The sequence below is a fragment of the Melospiza melodia genome, chromosome 16 (assembly GCF_035770615.1).
Source record: "Melospiza melodia melodia isolate bMelMel2 chromosome 16, bMelMel2.pri, whole genome shotgun sequence".
Lineage (NCBI taxonomy): Eukaryota > Metazoa > Chordata > Aves > Passeriformes > Passerellidae > Melospiza > Melospiza melodia.
Genome location: NC_086209.1, coordinates 18,037,753 through 18,058,491, shown reverse-complemented (window position 1 = coordinate 18,058,491; position 20,739 = coordinate 18,037,753). Strand labels below are relative to the sequence as shown.

Here is a 20,739-nt window from a genome sequence, read left to right as displayed (position 1 = left end):
TCCAGAGCCTTGAGAAAGCTTCAGAGCAAACATGGCAATAAACAGATACTTTAGAAAAAGGGGAAATGTAAGAGTGGTGGTGATTTTTTTCATCCAGATTCTCTATTCCTAAAGAAAAGATATTAAATTCCTGTACTGATGTAATTCAGTTTCTCTGTTGTATGAGTGAGTGTGGAAATGAGGAATGAAGCCAAAGTTCAGTCACTGGAGGGCCTATTCCAATATTCAATTTCAAGGAAACCAACAAAGATAAAGGGATTATTTCTCTGTTTGTGGAGTAACTCTGGACATGATCTGAAACCATTAGCATAAAAAACCAAACCAAAACAAAAAAACCCAACCAACCAAACATAAAAACCCCACCAAACCAATACCATCACTGATCAAGTGCTTACTACATAATTTAGATGTCAGATGATACAGACAAAACTAAATCCTAACAGTTAATCAGAAATATATTTAAAAACTCATTAAAGCTATTCCTGCATTCATCATTATATGTTTTATATTTGCAGTGAAATTGCAATCCCAGTGAAAAAAAGAAGACTTATTTTCATTTCAAAAATATCACAGAACTGCGAGATCAATTTGAAAATGATCAATATTTTTCATGGGGTTTGTTGAACATCTCTGGAACTGCACCAAAATGCTACATATATTGCACAAACACAGCTTTTTTAAAAAAACAGTAGTGCTGACAAATCTGCTAAAATAAATATTGGAATCTAGAACTAAATTCTCTCTCTTGTGCTGTCTCTTCAGACAAGCAGGAATGCAGAACAGTACAATTATCCTCTTTTCTCATATCTCACCACATACAGGAATGATGTAAAGAAAGTTTTCCAGCCACAACTTCCATAAGGGCAGGGCTAGAATGCAGACAGCTAATGCTGAATGCATGGGATGACCAGAAAAAAGAAGGCATAAATAAAATTGTGGGCTAACTAGGAGTTCCTTTTAATGTGTAATATTTGGAAAAATGAACAACTGTTCTTCCTCTGTTTATTCTTCTCCTCTTTCACCTTTACTCAGGTAACTGCTATGGGATCATAGATGGTTTGGGCTGGAAGGGACCTTAAAGATCCTCTCATTTCCACTGCACCAGCTGTGCTCTGAACTGGTCTCATACACTCCAGAACAAAGCAAAAGAAAATATTCCCAGTATTCAAGATTGCTCATTTCTCATGAGTTGCAAAAGATTTGCGTTCCCTGTTCCCCACCACTAAGTGAATGCATTTATAGCTTCTACAAACTTCTGAGTGAGGCTGAACTCTCACTGATTCGTTCCTCAAAGCCAGATTTTGACCTTAGATAAGCCATCTTTTATTTCATGGGGCAGAACTATTCATCCACACGTGCAAAAATCACTGTGCCACTTGCACAGCATTTGTGGCAACATTAAGTTGCAACTGGGGACAGTATAAAGTAAACTGGAACACATTTTGAAGCAGTAAAACAAATATAGATTTGGCTTCTTTAGCAGAAAATGAAAATATAAGCCCTGCAAATTGTTTCTAAATCAAGATATACATTTTGAACCAATTAGGGTAAATTTTAGAATGGTAATTGTATGCTGATAGGAAGCAGAGCGTGAGTTTCCTCCTCATATTCAATCTGGCTAGCAGTTATTTGCAATAAGTTTCATAATTACAAAGAAATTATCAATCATATATTCTATGCTTTAACACAGATTCCAGAGTAAAGAAAATAACAGAAGCCAGAGTAAAAGGAACCTGTCAGCTCTCTTTGCCTCTTTATTTGTACACAGGCCGACAGATGGGCACTGATTATTCTGCCATTAGATCCCACAGCTACAAGAACTTGGGACAGACTTTGAATTCTCGTGGCTGAACGTGTGGTGCCCATCTCTGCTTCCCTCATCCAGCATGGGAGAGGGGCTTTTCATCACAGCAGATGAGCTTGATGTAAAATGTGGTGCTTTAGCTCCCCATTATTAGCTGTGAATGACTAGAGAACAGAAAAGAATGTGAAGATCTCTTCCAAGTTCATTATTAACACATGAATAATTTTCTGTGGAAAGAAATATTATCTATGTCTATTTCTTCCTATTCATTACAGGTTCAGACATCTTTTTAAACTACAGAAAAACCATTACAGAGAAGTAGACTTTCTCTTAATTCTAACAAGAGTAACTATTTCAATTTGTTTAAATAAGATTATTTCATGTTGTTTAAGAGATAAGGTTAGGTGTGAAATGCTGCAAATTAACAGACACATTTTCTAAGAACAGATAGTTCTCACATTCTAAACATTCAAAAAATTTGATGAAACATCCAAGAAATATATTTTTAAAACTATAAATATCTACTTCTCTCCATTATGAACAAAGAAATTGAGAACTAAAGTGAGAAACATGAACAAAAACCTTCAGGATTAATTTCTTGATGTTGAAGTAAATAGCTCTACCATCATTAAAAGTTCAGTGCAGTTAAAATTTCCATTAGGGTCAGATTTCTGACTGGGACTGAACTGCACCTCAGCCACCACATTATCCCAGAGATCTGAAGGATTTGTTCACACTGGGAAGGGCAAGAGTCCATTGGAAAAGCACAGTGGATAATTAACAGTTATAGAATACCTTTGCCCATTAAAACAACTTGCAGAAATAATCTGCTCCATTGATATATCACCATCCTTAGAGAAGAATGGGAGTGAGAAATACAAGATTGAATTTTTAGATTTAAAAATACAACTTAAGCACTAACTATTGGAGCTAAACCAAAGTTATGCCCATCTCAGAGCCTGGATTAGCTTAAAGAGGTTCTGACCCTGCCCACAAGATCCCTTATCAGGGCAATAAGGAGCTCTGTTACCTTATCCAACTTTCATCACAGCCATTTCCATGGATTTGCACACACAATCTCTCAAGTAATAAAACTTTCTTGTTGAACACTCCCTACTGTGGATATTTACCTGGTCATTTGTAATGGATCCAAATGTCCTTTTCGGAGCTGTTTTGGGCTGTCATGTGAATAAAAAATTAGAGAGGATTTTAAAAAATGCAATATTTAGGTCGTTTCAGAAATACATCATCAATGACACACGGACACACAGTGTGGTAAGGCAGAACAGCTCCAAGTGCTGCAGACAGGACTGGATGTGACAAAGTGCACAGAACCTACACACAGATATTGCATTGCACAGCACTTCACCACAGGGTTCTGTTAGATCTGTAGGGCACTGACTGCCTGGACATTGTGGGGAAGAATGGGAAAACAGATCAGCTTCTGGTTAATGCTGATAACACAGACATGGTCCACGGTGTTCAAAACATCCAGTGGACCTGTGCTTGCAGAGCAGTAAATTGGCAAAAGGCAGCAATTTCTCAAAGTGGGGAAGGGAAAGAATGTTGTGCTAAATAATGCTACAAACCCAACTGCTCGTGATACAAAGTGCTCAGATTGAGAGAGGCCACCAGTGATTATTCCCTAAAACACACAAATTATGTAATTGTGCGTAACAAGTCTGCATTGTGAGCTGACAAAGGGTAGATCAACACTGTCCTCACTCTTCGTTCAAAAGGGGATTCTGAACCTCCAGAGAAAGCCACGGGAGCAAAGGCAGCTCATTGTTTTGTGGCTGCATCTTCACCCTGCACTTATTATCAATCCTTGAGGCACTGTAAATGACAAACACATCACCAGATGTCCTTGGTTCAGCTCAATGCCAAACACAGGTCAAGGGCCATGCACAGCTCAAACTTTCACTCATGTTCTACAGGAACTCATCTCAATGACTGCTGCAACAAGCTAGAAGTACACATGCTAGCAATCATTTTAAAAGAGAAAAGGAATAAGAAGAAGAATATTAAAATATCAGTTTCTCATTAGAAAGTAAATCAGTAATTAATTAAGCAATTGCTTAAATAAAAACCTTTGGCTGAAATGTAGTTTTGAGTCCAAAGGACCCTAAAATCTTTTCAGAAAGTCAATAGAATAATGCTAAATGCTGGTTATTTCACATGGAACATCACAGAAAATCTTTGCAGAACTTCAAGACAGGTCCCAGACATTTTTCCTTGCCTGTTTTTCCACGACATATGGAGCTGCTCTGTGTCTGTGCTGTCTGTCAGCAGAGAACAGAGAACAGCAGCACAGCTCCAGCTCAGAATGCAGAAAACAGACCACAGTGACATGGTGGACAACTTTTCCTACAAAAGCTGAAAACTAAACTTGCAGTTTTCTTTCAAAGGCGATACTTTGGCTGTGAAATTGTGAATTGCCAAAGCCAAGTTAATGTCTCAAACACAAAATATTCCACATGGCAGGCAGTAATGGATCTGTGTGTCTGCAATGGGTGCATGGGGATGCACTCAGATCCAAACCTCCCCAAGGGGCGCAGCTCTAATAAAGGTCCCAAGTCTGCTATTATTCACCCAGTGTGCAATTTGCCATCCATGCATTCTAGAAAATTGCCATTTTTTGGACAGCTGTCCTGTTAAAGACTCCACAGTCACTCCTCTCATGACATCCCACAGCTTACAACCCAAAGTTACTGGAAATAAGTGTCATTAGTAGCAGCAGTTACCTTATGAACTGAGTGGCACAACTTCAAAGGAGAAAAATAACATTACAAAGGTAAGAATTCCTTATAATGCAGACCTCAGCAGAGTTGCTTGCAGATTTGAAACACTCTCTTTGTCAAAGCAATTCAGTCTTTTAATTTGTAGGCCAAGATTTTTAAGGCTTTTGTTCAATTTATGGTTTTCTGTCAGTGTCATGCACTGTTTCTATTGGTTTCCTTTGAAGCAAGAAAAAAGTTTAGCTTGGAATAAACGGAACTTTCAGGTTCAGAACCACAGTAAAAATAGGATTTGTAAGCACCCAATTATGCATAAACCTAAAGTGCATTTTCTGCATTCAGAATCCCAATTAGCTCCATTCCTATGGAAGAGTTGAGGAGATCATATTATGAGCAATGTCTGCACCATAACTTGCTACTTCTTCTCCACCTATACCAAAAAAACCCCCAAAAAATCAAAAAAAAAATCAAACCTAAAAACCCCCATAAACCTGAATATTTTATTGTAATAAAAATTCACTTCATCCACCTCTAAAAACAGGGGTGGCAATAATGGTGAACCCACATTGCTGCTATAACAGGACACAAAATTCCCAAGAAACTCCTTTCAAGGAACTGGGCCATCACTTGAGTGGTCTTTCACAATGCACAGCAAACATAAAATTTTATATTTCAGAAAAATATGCAGCTGCACCACAAAACTGTAAGGAATTTATGTTCACAATACTCTTGCTGTATAAACAGTTGCAGACTGACTAAAGATGGGAAACTGAAGTACAGAGACACTTTTATCAATTGTCCAAAGTTTGTAGCTGGTCTGAGAAAGGCAGCCACTTCTGAGTTACTAATGATGTTTCAAATTAAACTTCAGAATTTTAAACTTTAGAAGCTAACTGTTAGAATGCCACTTTAGGAGCTAAACTTAAGAATTGTAAACTTGAGGCAAATTTACTTCAGTTAGAGACACTTTGACCAAAACAAGGGAGGTCAACAGCTGCAGGTAACAACCAGGGAGGAAACCTCCCCTCCTAATCTCCTCCATTACGGTTGTTCAGAAATATTCACAGACATCCCACTGAACAAAAAGCTACATTTTCAACACCCTGAGGATATTCAGATTAAGGTATTAAACATGTTTGAGCTTTGCTCTGAATTCCCATGATAAAGCTCCAGACACCTGACGTTTCTGCCTTTGGATTCACTCACTACAGATGTATAATGAAGGGAAAAAAAATAGGATTTATATCAGGCAACAATACAGCCAACAAGTGCATTTTGATATTTGCATTACACAAGGTGACAGTTACACATTTGCTCTATTTCCTGGCTGAGCACAGGCACAGAACCGAGGATGTGCCAGGAAGGGAAATAAATGAGCGCGAGGCTCCAGCGCAGCGCTGCGCCTTTGGAGGGGAGCGCTGACAACCCCGTTCAGCTGCTCAGAACAGCTCCTAAATCTCAACCTCCTTGTGCCTCGGCAGCCAGAGGCTCTTCCTGAGCTCCCGGTGGCACACTTGGAGCTCGGGGTGAGCCCTGCCAGGTGCTGGTGAGGGGTGAGCCTGCTGTGCCCTCCTCTCCCTGCCTGCACATCAGCGCTGCCAGGCAGGAGGGGATTCAACCTGGCAGCCACTTGTGCAGCAGGAACACTGCACAGAAACATCCCAGCCAGCTCTGAAAGCTCCTCTCCCCTGCAGCAGGGGCTGTGCAGCATCCCCAGCTGGCAGGGATCTCAGTGGACATGGGGGTTATGGGTGTGTGCGGACCCAGTTCGCGGCAAATGGGATAACAAAATATAAAATAGACTGCAATAAAATAGACTTGTGCCACAGACATCTTTTGTGGAAAATCCTTTCCTTAGGATTTTTCCTCCTGAGAAGCTGGGAGGCCTCAGGAACAAAATGCAAACAATGGTTATCTGCTGCTGTGGGATGCAACAGGTGCATCTGGGATTGGTCTGATGTGCTTGTTTCTAATTAATGGCCACTCACAGTCAGCTGGCTGGGACAGAGTCCGAGACCCAAGCCTTTGTTATCATTCCTTATTTTCTATTCTTAGCTAGTCTGATGAAATCCTTTCTTCTATTCTTTTAGTATAGTTTAATATAATATATATCATAAAATAATAAATGAAGCCTTCTGAAACATGGAGTCAGATCCTCATCTCCTCCCTCAGCCTCAGACCCCTGTGAACACCGTCACAGACTTGTGCTTTGCTACAAACATCTGCAAATCAGCATTCATTAAATTAATGTACAGTTATTATCTCATTCCCTCCTATACACACATCCACACACAAATTCAGTGTGCATGATATCTTTAAAAGAATGGCATCTTCACTAAGAAAAAAAATCCATATTCTAACCTCTGATGCTGCAGCTTTTCCAACAAGTTTAGCAAGATTGTCTTCCTTGACCTAACACCCTCCTAAAGCTCAAGTTCAGCTGGGAGCAAAATCACTGTACCTTCCCTCAACGCTTACTCTTCTGGGAAAAAATGATGACAAAACTTCCATGAGAACATCAGGAGCATCTCACACACACACCTGGAACCCCCCACACTTCAGAAACACAAGGAAATTCCTTCATGTGCAGGGCCAGCACTTTAATGTCCCATGTGTCACTACTTTATGAAAGTGGATTCAAAAATCCACAGCCTTAACAGAGAAAATTCACAACCCACGTGGGCAGAAAAATATAACAGGGTGAGAAATAAACTCCAGCAGAAAAGAGTTTACATCCTCCAATTGGAGCAGATTTCCCCAGCTTCCACAGGCAGGCTTTAGGAATTCTGGACCTGTCACGAGTGCTGCAGAAATGACCTGATCATGAGCCCCTCTCAAGGCCTCCACTCTGCAGGGTTTTGTAAAAATCAAAATAAGAAAGAGTGCGTGAGTGTGACATTTAACTGCCACGGGATCAGTTTTGCTTCTGAAGGAAATAAAGCTATACTTTTTCAAGGAATGAAAACTTATCCTTTTTTTATTGCTCTCAGAAAATAACAGTGAGGCTCCCATATTAAACTGTAAAAGTGTGTGATGTATGCAAGATGCCACTTCACTGCACATGGGATGATAATAAATAATACTGCAATTTCAGAGTAATAAATGGGAGATGGTGACTGAGACGACAGTGACACTGCTAAAAATAGTTCCAGAGAATTCTAAAACTCAGTAAATAGAAGCCTTTCACCATAGTGATCAAGGAGTGTAGGGGATAAACCAAAAATGTATTTTCTGGTGTTGATTTCTCAGGAACTTGACTTCTGCCTCCCCCAGTGTTACTGACTCCTATTTATCTGACTCACTAGAACAAGAGCAAGATAAAAAAGGAGAAACATTTCCTTACTGTAAGGCAGCAACTTGAGTCTGAAAATCAATTTTGAGAAGAAATCTCTTGCTACCTGTGTGTATTGAAAGTTCTAGCAAATAAATTGTCCTGACTTTCCAGTTAATGAGTTATATTCTGAGAAAATGCTTCCCTGTGAGTTTGGGATCAAAAAAATCTTAGAAGTGTATTTGATTTATACTTCAATATCTAGTTTTACTCAAGAATATATTCCTTTCTAAAAACAAAAATAAAATTCCAATTTCACTCTAATTGAATGTGCTTGAGCTATTTCTCGGTCTTAAAATCAGAGATGGAATTGAAGTAACTGATTTGTAAGAAAGAAAATAAATTTAAGAATATTAGAATGGCATGTTTACAAGGGAAACACCAAACACTCACCATTCCATTCCAGCCTTTCTGCTGAGTTTTTGTTCACTGTTTATATTCCCTAATAGCAGTTTAGTCAAGAATATACACTAAAAATTATAGCTAATGGACAGAGATTTTTTTCCTCCAAAAGGGAAGAAAAAAATCAAAGAAAAGCATGAGACCAGAGAACACAACAAGACAATATTTAAGCAGGAAGAACAGCAGCTTCAGATGGTAAATACAATATCCATCTCCTGCTGCAGAGATCTGGATTAGTCTCACCTGGTAATGTGAGTCCTCCAATAAATTATAAACTGAGACAAACCCTCCCACAGATGATGGGGAAAAAAAGCAGAGAATGGTGAAATAGGGAATGTTGGGAGTAAAAAAGCAGAGAATGGTGAAATGGTGAATGTTGGGAGCAAAAAAGCAGAGAATGGTGAAATGGTGAATGTTGGGAGTAAGGGGAGTGATGAGGTGTGATCTCAGCAAGGTTAATTCCAGAATAAATACCACAGCTCAGGAGCCATTTAGCAATGTGATTTAGCCCTCTCACAAAGTGTGCTACTGCAGAAAGAGCAAATTAAACCAAGGCTGGTGAAGGCATTTCTCCCCAGAAATGGCTCCTACAGCCCAAGCCAAAGGGAAAGCCCAACCTTTCCCAGGTCTGGGTGCACACACAGTGCTTTCCTGAGGTAAACTCAATCCCTGCCCTAAAACAGATGTTCCCAAACAGCAGCTCACAAACTGCTTGTGCTACAATAAAGCTCTGTAACGGGCACACACAGAAACTGGACCTGAGGCCAAAACCATGAACAGCTCTGGGGCAGCTGCCCCCATCCCAGGCAGGAAGGTGCCAGGGTGGGAAACCAGAGCTGAGAACTGCCCAGAGCCCTCCCAGCTCCCACTGTGACCATAAACACCCATCAAAGAGCCAGCCCAGTGCCCAGAGAGCAAGGACAGCACCTCAGCCACACACAGGGTGGGACAGGGACAGAGCAAACCCTCTGAGGAGGAGGAGATGCTCTCAATAATTCAATGCGAAGTCAAGCCTTCAAAAAAAGTGATGTAAACAAGTGATTACACCAAACCCAACCCATTAAAATATTTCATCCTGAAATGAAATATTACCTTATGTCCATCACCTGGGGAAATGAACATTAGCACAGAATATAAAGCACAGCTCAAACAATTTAACTTAAACAGTCTTGAAACAATTTTCATCTTAGATAGCCTTCATCTATACCTTGATTTATACACTTAATTCTTTTCTGTTTCTTTATCTTAGAGGGTTTAGCATATTATTAGGATTATTGCATATTGAGTTATTAAGCTAGGAACAATAATTCAATGTATTATGTTGATGTAGCAGTCAGCTAAACAAACAGTTGATTCTGAATTCAAAGATTTAGTTGGGCATGTTACTATTTTTAAAACCTGCCTAGGATGTTCTACCAAATACTACATCTGTCATTATTCATCAGGTTCACAGATACTGAAAGAACACAAACCAAGTGCTCTCCAAGACAGGACTGAGTCAATTTGCTCACAGAAATTTGCAGGACTGCTGTCTACAATAAAACAGGTTTCAGTTGTTATGTGGATTCAAAATAAAGCACTATCTTCAAATCCTAAGGTGACACTATAAAACTAAATTTTTTATGTGTTCTACCTACAGAGTCAAAGCTCTGCTTCCACACTCAATTAACTTTACTGGTAACATAAGAAGAGGCCTACTGTGGTTATATGTGGAAGCACCCATTGTGAAATGTAAAATTAAGTGAAACCTGTTTTGAAATCCAGCATTATGGCTCTTAACAAAACAGCAAAGCAGAACTGAATTAGTGAAAGTGGCTGTGACAGCTGAAGCCATGGAGCTTCCAAGAGGGCTCAGCATTATTAAAGATTTTCCTTATGATGCTCTTAGGCACAATCTGATTAGTTCCAACAGCTGCCCAGCAGGAAAAGCCAAGCCATCACTGCCAGGGACACTCAAATAAAGCACCTTGAAAAAGGGGAAGGGGAAAAAAAAAGGGGAAGGGGAAAAAAAAAAAAGGGAAGGGAAAAAAAAAGGGGAAGGGAAAAAAAAAAAAGGGGAAGGGAAAAATCCACTTTGCATAAATGCTACTCAAGTCTTTGTTAGAGATAATGAGTAACAAAAAAGGAATTTTCCTTGCTACTTTGCCTGTGAAACTCAGTAGCCTGAAGCATATGCTGTGGTGTGACAAATGTGCCATTGAACTTTAAAACAATATTCCAAATAGAGTATGTAAGACTTCACTCCAGTTTGCAGAACTCTTGTAGTATTGTCTGAGTATCACAAGAGTGATGAGTAGTCTGATATTTTTACCACTTCTTCCAGTGCCCTGGATGCTAAGTTAGGATTTTAAGAGCCACAGACACAGCATTGCCTGTGAAAGGCTTCAAGCCTGGGACACAGATTTTCAGCCAGCTGGAGCCCTGGATCATAAACTCCATCATCAAATAATTTTGAAGTTGTTATTAAAGTTAATCAATAAAAACCACACAGGTTTTAATTCACAGAGGTAAATTCACTTCTGAAGAAGGTTTGACTATTCTTCCAGTTTCTGAACATAGGAAAACTTAGGAGAAAACCCTGTTTCTAGTATTGCAAAGTTTTCTGCCACTGGGCAGCAGAACAAGTTCTGGTTGTGCCTCTGGGCTTTACTTCCCACCTTAGCTCAGGAATAAACGCATTTAAAATAAAAACCAAATAATTTTATTTCTGCCTAAGGTAACATAATGGATATGGATATTAGTGAAAAATGTCTTTGCTGTTCCTCAGCTTCTCCCTGAGCTTATAAAACTGTATACTTTTTAAAGATAAATAATAAAGAGGAAGTATTTTATCACTGCATCCGAAATGCTGTTTTCATAGTATAACAATGCTGTAAACAGAAATTAAAACAAGAGATCATCACAAAATGTAGCATCTAAAACTTTGACAATATTCTAAACACACTGTCCCAGACATCTTTTATGGAAAATCCTTTCCTTAGGATTTTTCCTCCTGAGAAGCTGGGAGGCCTCAGGAACAAAATGCAAACAATGGTTATCTGCTGCTGTGGGATGCAACGGGTGCATCTGGGATTGGTCTCATGTGCTTGTTTCTAATTAATGGCCAATCACAGTCAGCTGGCTCGGACTCTTGGTCAGTCACAAACCTTTGTTATCATTCTTTATCTATTCTTAGCCAGCCTTCTGATGAAATCCTTTCTTCTATTCCTTTAATATAGTTTTAATATAATATATATCATAAAATAATAAATCAGCCTTCTGAACCATGGAGTCAGATCCTCATCTCTCTCCTCTTCCTGGGACCCCTGTGAACATTACCACAACACTCAAATTTTAAAATCTGGAATTTTTACAAAATAGACACAAAATCCCATTGGAAAAGCTGGACATATGGGAAAAAAACCCAAACCAACAGATAAGAATATCAGAATCACCACTGCTGGGCAAGCAATCTGTGAGCTCAAACTGGCAGAAGTTCAGGAACAGCTTGGGAAAATATTCTGGTGATTCCCAAGCATCTGATATCAAATGTTAGAGACAGACCCAAGACCAGAGGAAATTCAGTTTGATCCTGCCAGGCCATGCTTGGGCCAGCCCAGAAATCAGTGCCTGTCCCTCCTCTTCCCCCTGGGAGGAAGATCCAGACTTTGGAAACACAGACCAGCAAAGACTGAGCAGACCAAAGCCCAGTTCAGATGATAAATTAAGGTGGCCAGCAAAGGTCATCGCATCCTCACATAATGCACTTCAAAACCCAGACAACCAAAACCTCAGAAGCAGATATTAAAGCAGATATTAAAGCACACAAACACTGACAGGATTTTCTCTTCAGCTTTGCCAAAGGTCCACTCAGACACTGAGCTTCACTGCCAAGCTCTGGGTGATGATGGCAGCTGAAGGTTTGAATTATTCAAAATGAAGGGTTTTTTATGAGGGAGGGGCTGGGCTACCTCAGAATTTAAAAATAAGCATTAATGTAGAATCTTACAAAGAAGCAGATAATCTGGAGACTTCCAGGAACTCATTTGAGTTCTGATATTGTACAAGCAGAGCGAGTATCTTAGATATTCAACATGGATAAATACTTGATTACATAAAACAATAAAAGTGTTTATTGTAAAAAAATAAAAGGTTATAGGAAAGTTCTATCAGTATTTTAGGCTCTATTTTTAAGACTGACTTTCAAATTATGGCATCCACAATAGTTCTTGGCTTTCCCAACAAATACCAACTCACAAAAAAGTCATGTGTAAGTGCCAGAGTATTATTTCTGATATTAGATGGGAAAGAGGATGAGGAACAAAATAGAAGTTACTCCTTTGTTTAGACCTTTAAGTCTGCTGCAATAAATTATCTTCAAAAACACCTAATGGAAATGAGGATGGAAATTATATGGCTGGGGTAAGGATGAAAAGGAAAATGTATTCTCCCAGTGAAAAAGCCATATAATATCCCAGTCTGAAAAGCACAGAGGAATATCTATCCTGACTCAAAAGAAAAAGAAGAGAAAAAAACGCCAGAAAACATCAATTTGCTTGAAAAAGCAGAGGAAAAAAACTACAATTATTCGACTTTGGAACATCAGCAATAACCAAAGCAAGAACGCATCACATTAATAGAGCCAGCAATTACAGCACAATGAGAGAAAAATGTATTTCAATACTGAGAGCTGATGACTCAGAACTCATTTCTTTTAGCAATGTTTCTTTTTGTTTCTTCAGAATTGTCTGAAACACTCTTTGCTACATGTCCCAGCTTCAAAAGCTCCACAGGACTTAAGTGTTCAGACCAATTATGTTTCTGGGATAGAGAACATAAATCATTTTGCAATATACCTTTCTTTCAGGAATAAAAATAACTGTACTAATGCAGTCAAGTGCCATGAACCATAGCTGACACTTGATTTAAATATATTTTTGATAGCTCTTTCTTCTTAAATGCAAGGAAAGTGTTCCAGACAGTGTATTTGGGAAAAAAAAAACTAGCTAGGATATTTAAATCTTTATTAATAAAATCCAATATTAGAATGCTTAAAGTAAATATAAAATCAAGAACATAGTATTATAAAAGCTACTTCAATATATTAATTGTGTATTTTATGACAACTTAAATGAGGAAAAACTGAAACTACTTCTCCTATTTTCAAAACATATCCTAAAAATTGGAAATCTCAAAATCTTCATCTTCCCCCATGGATGGGATGAAAAATGAGTCTTAGAAAATTAGAGTTGGACAAAAGAAAAACCTTCTGCAATTAATATTCACCTTTTATTTTTCTTTTATTTACTCAATGTTTTGAAAAAAGCAGAATTTTTTGATCACCTCACAAGTACAGGTGAAAAAAGATCACTATTCCTTAAAAAAAATTGACTTTTTAATGATCTGAATAATATTAGGATCTGCTGGAAAACTAATTCCAGGTTTCTCATGACAGCCATCCAAAATATAAATAAGCCATGCATCGATGCACCCCTTACAGTAAGTAAAGGAAACAGAAAAAAGTAATCCTTGCAAAGTTATTCTGAAACAAGAATTACAGTGGTTCCAAAGAACTTTTACATGCAGTAACCATTATCCGATACTCTTGAAGGGCTTGCGATAATTGTTTTTATTTGATTGAAAAAATAATGGTCTTTGAAATGTTTCTTGCCTGGCTGGTGACAGCTATTGCTGATTTTTAACTACAAAAATTACCAAAAAAAGTTTAAATGCCTTCAGATACAAGATGGCCAGTGTATCATGCAGATGCATTAACATAATTTATAAATAAATGGCCTGAAATTCAGACACCTGTTTCAGGTCATTCTTTAAAGATAAAATAAGGGCCACGGAAAGGCATCTCTATTCACAGACAACACTGAATATATAAAAATAACGCCCCAACACCTTGGCGATGTTGTTGTGGCATTTGAAAAAGGCTCCAACCTCTTTCTTTAGTGATGCACAAAAGTATACATTTAAAACGTGGTAATTTGCAGACAGTAAGAAAAAATAAGGGTGCAGCATCATCTGTCCTGAGTGCACCTTTATTTCCTTTTGTAACTTCAGTTGGCACTGCACGTTTGGAGTTCCAATACCATACATTTATGCAAACTAGAGAATAATTTCATTTAGAAGGGGTATTCTAGTGTTTTTACTGGGGTTATCAATCAAGAGCAGGATAGATCATGTAATTGGCAATTTCGTATAAATTAAAACAATTTTTTCCTTGACGGCTGTTGAGAAATTGTTCCTTTCTCTGTGCCGGCAAACTCACAGGCTGTGTACACAAATCCTGAGCCCTGTGTGCTCAGGAAGCATCCCCATAACTGAGCTAAAGCTGGTGTGTGTGGACATCAGCTAAAGATGCTGCTGAGCAGATGAGGATGAAGAGGAGCTCTGTGTTTGGCAGGTGGGTGCCTCACAGCCCCAGCCTATCATCCTGTCCCTCTCTCAAACATGCTAAGTTACAATATATAAGTTGTTTTTTTTATTTATCCTCTCTGAAACATGGTAACTTATAATACATAAGGGTTTTTTTCTATTATTTTCACTCATTACGCTGTTTGCAGTCCCACTATCAGTCATCTATGCAAACCAGAGTATAATTCCACTTACAAGGGCTATTTTAGTGTTTTTACTGGGGTTATCAATAGAGAGCATGAGAGATCCTAGAATTGACAATTTCTTATAAATTAAAGCAATTTTTTCCCTTGATGGCTGTTGGGAAATTGTTCCTTTCTCTGTGCTGCCACACTCACAGACTTCTGTAAACAACCCTGTGTGCTCAGGAAGCATCCCCATAACTGAGCTAAAGCTGGTGTGTGTGGACATCAGCTAAAGATGCTGCTGAGCTGAGGCAGATGAGGATGAAGAGGAGCTCTGTGTCTGACAGATGGGTGCCTCGCAGCCCCAGCCTATCATCCTCTCCTCTCTCAAACATGCTAACTTCTACATTATTGTTCCCTGACAGCTCGTGTGAAAATCAGAGCCTGGCGTGCAGGAAGAGACACCAACCCGTCCCTCGGCCTCACTCACTGAACTTGCTGTGCCTGCAGCCAGACTTTCCCCTCCAGCCCTGCCCGAACCCCAGGGGGACGTCAGGGAAACGGGAGCTGACAGTTTCACAGCAACAGTGCCACAAACCGCCCTAAAGGAGCCTGGCATCAAGCAACAAGAGGCAATTACCTTGACTCCTGACTCACCAGCACCAGTCAGGGGCAGGCTTTGATCTCCTCACTGACACCAAGGCACAGCTGCAGCCATGCAAGTCAGTTTTCCCTTTTAACGCTCAGAGACGGTGACTTTTTCCAAATAATGTGCACAGATGACCACTTGTCTGTCCACATCTCTCTAGACAAGTTACCACTGAGCAGTGTTATTATTCCAGCACAAAATCTGCTCTAAATCATATACTTTGGTATTTTGGATTGAAAGAAAAATGAGCAAATGGGGAGGGGGATTTGGAAGAAGGTGGATTTTCAGCTACAGCATAAAATAATGAAAATAGGTTTATTTTGCAAAGGTGATGCAAAAGCTTCAGATGATAATTAAGAACGTCTCATGGGAAAAGCATCCACATGAAAAAACTGAGGATGTGTTAACTTTAACCAAACCACAGAACTTCTATCAGCAATGAAAAAGGGAAAGTTGTTTTGGGTCTGACCTATTCCCCCACAGTGGATTTAGGACAAAAGAACTTGGCACCACTCAAAAGTACTTGTCACTGTCAAAAGGCAGCCTGTCTGTCCTAAAAAAAGCCTCTCTTTTAAAGGGCAGCTAAAAATTACCTCAGAAAGACAACATGACCAGCTCTCCCTATTTATTAAATTACCAGCACTAGAGAGTGACCTCAGAGCTTGACTGGAGTTCAACTCCAAAGCAAAAAAAAAACTCCCTAAACCTATTTTTGAGTTCCCTAAATGCATAAACTTCTCTTTGTATGCTGGCACACAAAATGAGAAAGCTGAAACAGTGCTGACCATCAAACATCTGCAGTTTGCTCCTCCTGGGACCAGCCTGGGCTGCAAATGGTGCTGAGGAGCCCAGGGAGGCCCAGGCTGGGAAGGGACCCTGGAGATGGCCTGGTCCAGCCCCTCTGCCAAAGCAGCTGCACAGCATCACACCCAGGTGGGGTTTGACTTTTTCCAAGGGATATTAAAGTAAAAAAAAAAAAAAAAAAAAAAAAAAAAAAAAAAAAAAAAAAAAAAAAAAAAAAAATCCCCTCTCCAAGCAGAAATTCAAAATTTCAGTCTAAGCTACATGAGAGCGAGAAGGAAAAGAAACCCACAAGAATTAAAAATAAAAAACAACCCTCAAATGGTTTTTCAACACACATCTTATTTTTACCTTGTGTGTAAGCACTGTCAGATCCAGGATCTGGCTTTATATAATTTCTCAGTTTTAGGCACCTAAGTGCTATTGTTACCTGCACCATCAATATGAGTGTAATTTTATTTTGGTGGTAATTAGTCTTGGAATATCACCGAACAACTAATGTTTCTTGAATGAGAAGAGAAAAATACTGAAAAGATCTTGTTCTTGTCTATCGGGAAGTCAAAAAATCTATCTGAATCATGTATTTTCTTGAGTATATATCAGTAAACCAAACTCTTGAATGGCCATGACCCCATCAGCCTTATTTCCCTTACACAATTGCTAGAAAAGGTTGGCAAAAAAAAAAAAAATTCAGAAAGTGCAAGAATATTTTGTTCTTAGAGGGTTGCAACAAGTTCACAAATAATTTTTGATTTGTAAGAAAAATTAAGTTGCAATTCCTTATTTGTGTTAGCGTTTAGCTACAATATTCAGTAAGACCTGGCAATATTAATAAATATCTGTTTACAAGCAGACGGAAAGCTCTGTGTTGGCAGATGTTTCACAGTCTGCAGATGTTGGCCATAAGCACCTCAGGCTTCCTGTGACCCACTGAAGGGGTCAATAAAGCCCTGCCCTGTCCTGCCCTGCTGCTGAACCCCACAGGGAATCACCCACGTCAGTTTTAATGGATTAATTCCAATGGGACGAGAATGGGACATGGTCTGAGACACCCTCAAAGGGAGGGTGGCTGCTTTGGCTGCCCCTGTGTGGAATGAGAGCACAGAAAGGACAGGGATGAAAGGACCAAGCAGTTCCTGTTTGGGACACTGAGGGGCTAAAAAAAATCAAAGTTTGTGTCACTGTGCAGTGACTTTGCAGGAACATCAGGCATTCTGTCTTGTTTCTCTCTGCACTGAAGCCCACAGGTGCAGAGCTAAAAACAAACCGACCATTTCAGACCAACAAACAGCATTAAAAACAACAAAGGTTGTTGGCCTCATCCGCTGTTACACTTTTGATTTTCACATTTGTATCCCTGCTTACCACAGGATTATCAACAAAGATTTCATTACTATGGCTTTCTGATACACATTTAACTACAAATCCAGTCTCAGTCTATAATTCTAAGTACCCTCCCAGATTTATTTCTACATAAAACACATCTTCCACTCTTGATCTTGACAGTGATATGAGTTACTTGATCCAGGACTGCTGCGAGGCTCAGAAATAACCAGCTGCAAACATGAAATGTGATGCTTGAAGTGTGATGAAGGACTGTGATTTCCATCTTCCATGGGTCATGGAATTGACAAACTGTATCAGAAAAAGGGGATATCTCCTATTGAGAGGCATCACAAGGATGATCTAGAGCAGCCAGATGAAACTCTCCCCATCAGAGGCAAGGCTGGCGTGGTGTGAGCCTGAGCAGGAATCTATTCTGTCAGACTACAGAGCTATGAACTGACAGCTACAAAGAGATTATCACATTATCCTAGAAGGGATGCACCAGCTGCTTCTGATAGGTAAATACAGCAAAAGGTAAGAGAAATGGAACAGCAACACCAATCTAATTTCCCCCAAACTGCAGAGGATTAAAGGAAGAAAATATTAGCACTCAGGATCAGCTCACAGAAGAAAATGCTCAGTTCCTGCTGCAACTTCTAGTGTATACCCAGCTGACAAGAAATACTAAGCAATCAATTAATAAAAATATTATTTAAAACATGCCCTTGTGTGAGCCCTTTTCTATTCAAAACCTGTTCTGAGCCAGCTTGCCTTTTTAGCATTTAAGAGCACAAAGAAATGCTTCACACTACAATCTCTGCAGTCAAAGCAGAGGCCTGTGACACCCATAAACATGAAGTGTATTAATCAGGTAACACTAAACACCAGCTTGCCTTGAGAGGTGGGTGTGCAGAGCAGTGCAACCACAGCAGCAGGCAGGAATTTATGGCACCGTGGGGCACAATGCACGTTTCTGTCAGTCTGTAAACAATGGCACTGCCCTGAATGGGGAACAAAGCCCTGGGGCTGGGCTGCCCCTGGGATCAAGCACAACATCAGGGTTTGTGGCTTCATCCCCAATCAGAAATCACTCTTTATTAAGGTTCCAATGCAAAATTTGCTCCTGCATCCCACTGTTTTCACAAACTACCTCTATTTATGAATGCCCAGCTCTTTTTTTCCTATCATTTCCCATTTATACTTAAAGTAGTTATCTCAGCTGAGACAAAAATGGTTGGGTTTCCACCTGGCCATTTATTTCTTGTCTTAGCTGCACCTCCCAGCTCCCACCATCAGTTTTACACCACTCTCTTCCCCGATCCAGCTATTTCTCATTCTAGATGAATTTTCTTCTATTGTTAAACAATACCTAAGTTCTCCCTCCTCCCCTGGTTCACAGCAAACACTGTTTATCATGTGAAACCTTAATGTCACTCCCTCTATGGTCACCTTGGGGCATCTCAGCAGAGAAACACAATCTTTTATAATGCCATGCACAGCAGCTTTGGGAACAGCAAGAAGCTCTGCGTGACTGTCTCCTCTTTTCTATTAACAGTAAAACTGCTGCCTTTTTAGAGTTCATGTGTTTCAAACAGGGCTGAGAAAATCAGAGCCACAGACAGCTCTGAGGATGAGGTGCCATGAATCTGTTACACATACAGAAGTTATTTTCTATTCAGGTACACCTTGATAAAATGCAGGCAGGCAAAAAAAATGAGTGTTAATCAGTGTGGTAATTAAAGCTCTGGCTTGTTTTAAATAAATCAAATCCTGCTTTACAAAGCTTCCACTGAATCCAAAACACAAGGATATATTTCTTTACAAAGTTTTGTTTTCTACTGTTTTAAGGAGTTTTAATGAGAGGAAGAACATTAAAAAAAAATAAAAAGCAAGAAAAAAAAAGCAAAGATGTCATTTAAAGACTTTATCATTTCTTATCTAGTTTGAAAAATAAACCAAATGCAAAAGTTATATTCAACCCTTTCCACACCGCGTGAGAGGGGCAGTAAGGTAAGTGTAACCAAGTGAGGAAATATTGTAACACATTAATGTTACCTTCCCAAGGATGAAAATGTGTTAAACACCCATAAACGGGTCAGCTCCATTCCTATGAGAAGTTGCCTCTTTTTCATAATTTCTTGTGGACAGTCTCCATTTACCTGTTTTTGGGCCAGATAGGCCTGGCTTCATACAGGCAACGAGAAAATCTTGGCTAAATTTGTTCCAAAAGCCAACGACAACTACAAATCTTTCTCTTCATTCCACATTTTGTCCATTTTTGATTCCTTTCTGTCCAAAATACAGAGCAATGCAACATTTCACTCTGTTGCTGCACCTACACTAAAGCATCAGATTTTCTGCTTCTATGAATTGATTTCTATATGTTAAGTACCTTGGCTGTGCTGAGAGCAGACAGACAGGTATGGGATCTCTTTTTTTTAAAAATTTATTTATTTTTTGGATAGCTGGCCAGAAATGCCCAGTGGGATGCACTTTCCTGGAAGGGATTTTTATGTCTTTGTCACTCCTATGCACCCACACTGCCACAATTACTTCAGGTTCCAAGCAATTGAAAAGAGCTAAAAAAAGGCAGAGCTTTATTTTTATTAAATTGCTTGTAAGTACTGCTATCAGTGAATATCAGCTATGCAGTCAGTCAAGCAATATATTGGATAATGTAATCTATGTTCTTCTGGCACTGACGAGGGTCAGATTGGCTGCTGAGCAGCCAAACCACAAAATAACTCCCTGTTCCAAAGCAAAGGAAGTGAGGGCAATTTCAGCTTCCCCCAACATTTCGGGGTCAGTTTCTTTCCTGTTCTTAAGTTTGTTTCAGTAAACTCAAACGAAAGTGATGATTTACTTAGCAATCACATACTCATGTTTATATAAACATCACATGTTTATGTTATTCTTCTGTCCCCCAGTCCCCTGTTAGTCTGTTAGTTACTAGAAAGAATAAAAAAAGCAAGAACGTGGATTATCTGCTCTTACAAGGTCACTGGCACTGCCCTTCTTGCACTCTGCACATTTGGAGCTGCTCCTGCCCTGACAGACAGACTCCTTCCCTCTGGAACAGCTCATCCCTGCACAGCTGAGCATCACATCAGCTCTGGGCCAAGTTCTGCTGCTCAAGTCCACCAGTTGTGCAAGAGAGGCAC

General features: G+C 39.5%; 1 protein-coding gene across 4 annotated transcripts in view; it reads right to left on the bottom strand.

Moving 5' to 3' along the window:
• PCDH11X (protocadherin 11 X-linked) overlaps positions 1–20,739 on the bottom strand; it is a 419,799-nt gene that overhangs the window by 353,524 nt on the left and 45,536 nt on the right. For 3 of the 4 annotated variants that reach the window (XM_063170837.1, XM_063170840.1, XM_063170839.1), the window contains exon 3: positions 2,935–2,982. The exons of the other annotated variant lie outside the window; for it this stretch is intronic. In XM_063170837.1, coding sequence (XP_063026907.1) covers positions 2,935–2,982 — 48 coding nt within the window. The remainder of the gene's footprint in view (positions 1–2,934; positions 2,983–20,739) is intronic. 4 annotated transcript variants of the gene reach the window in all.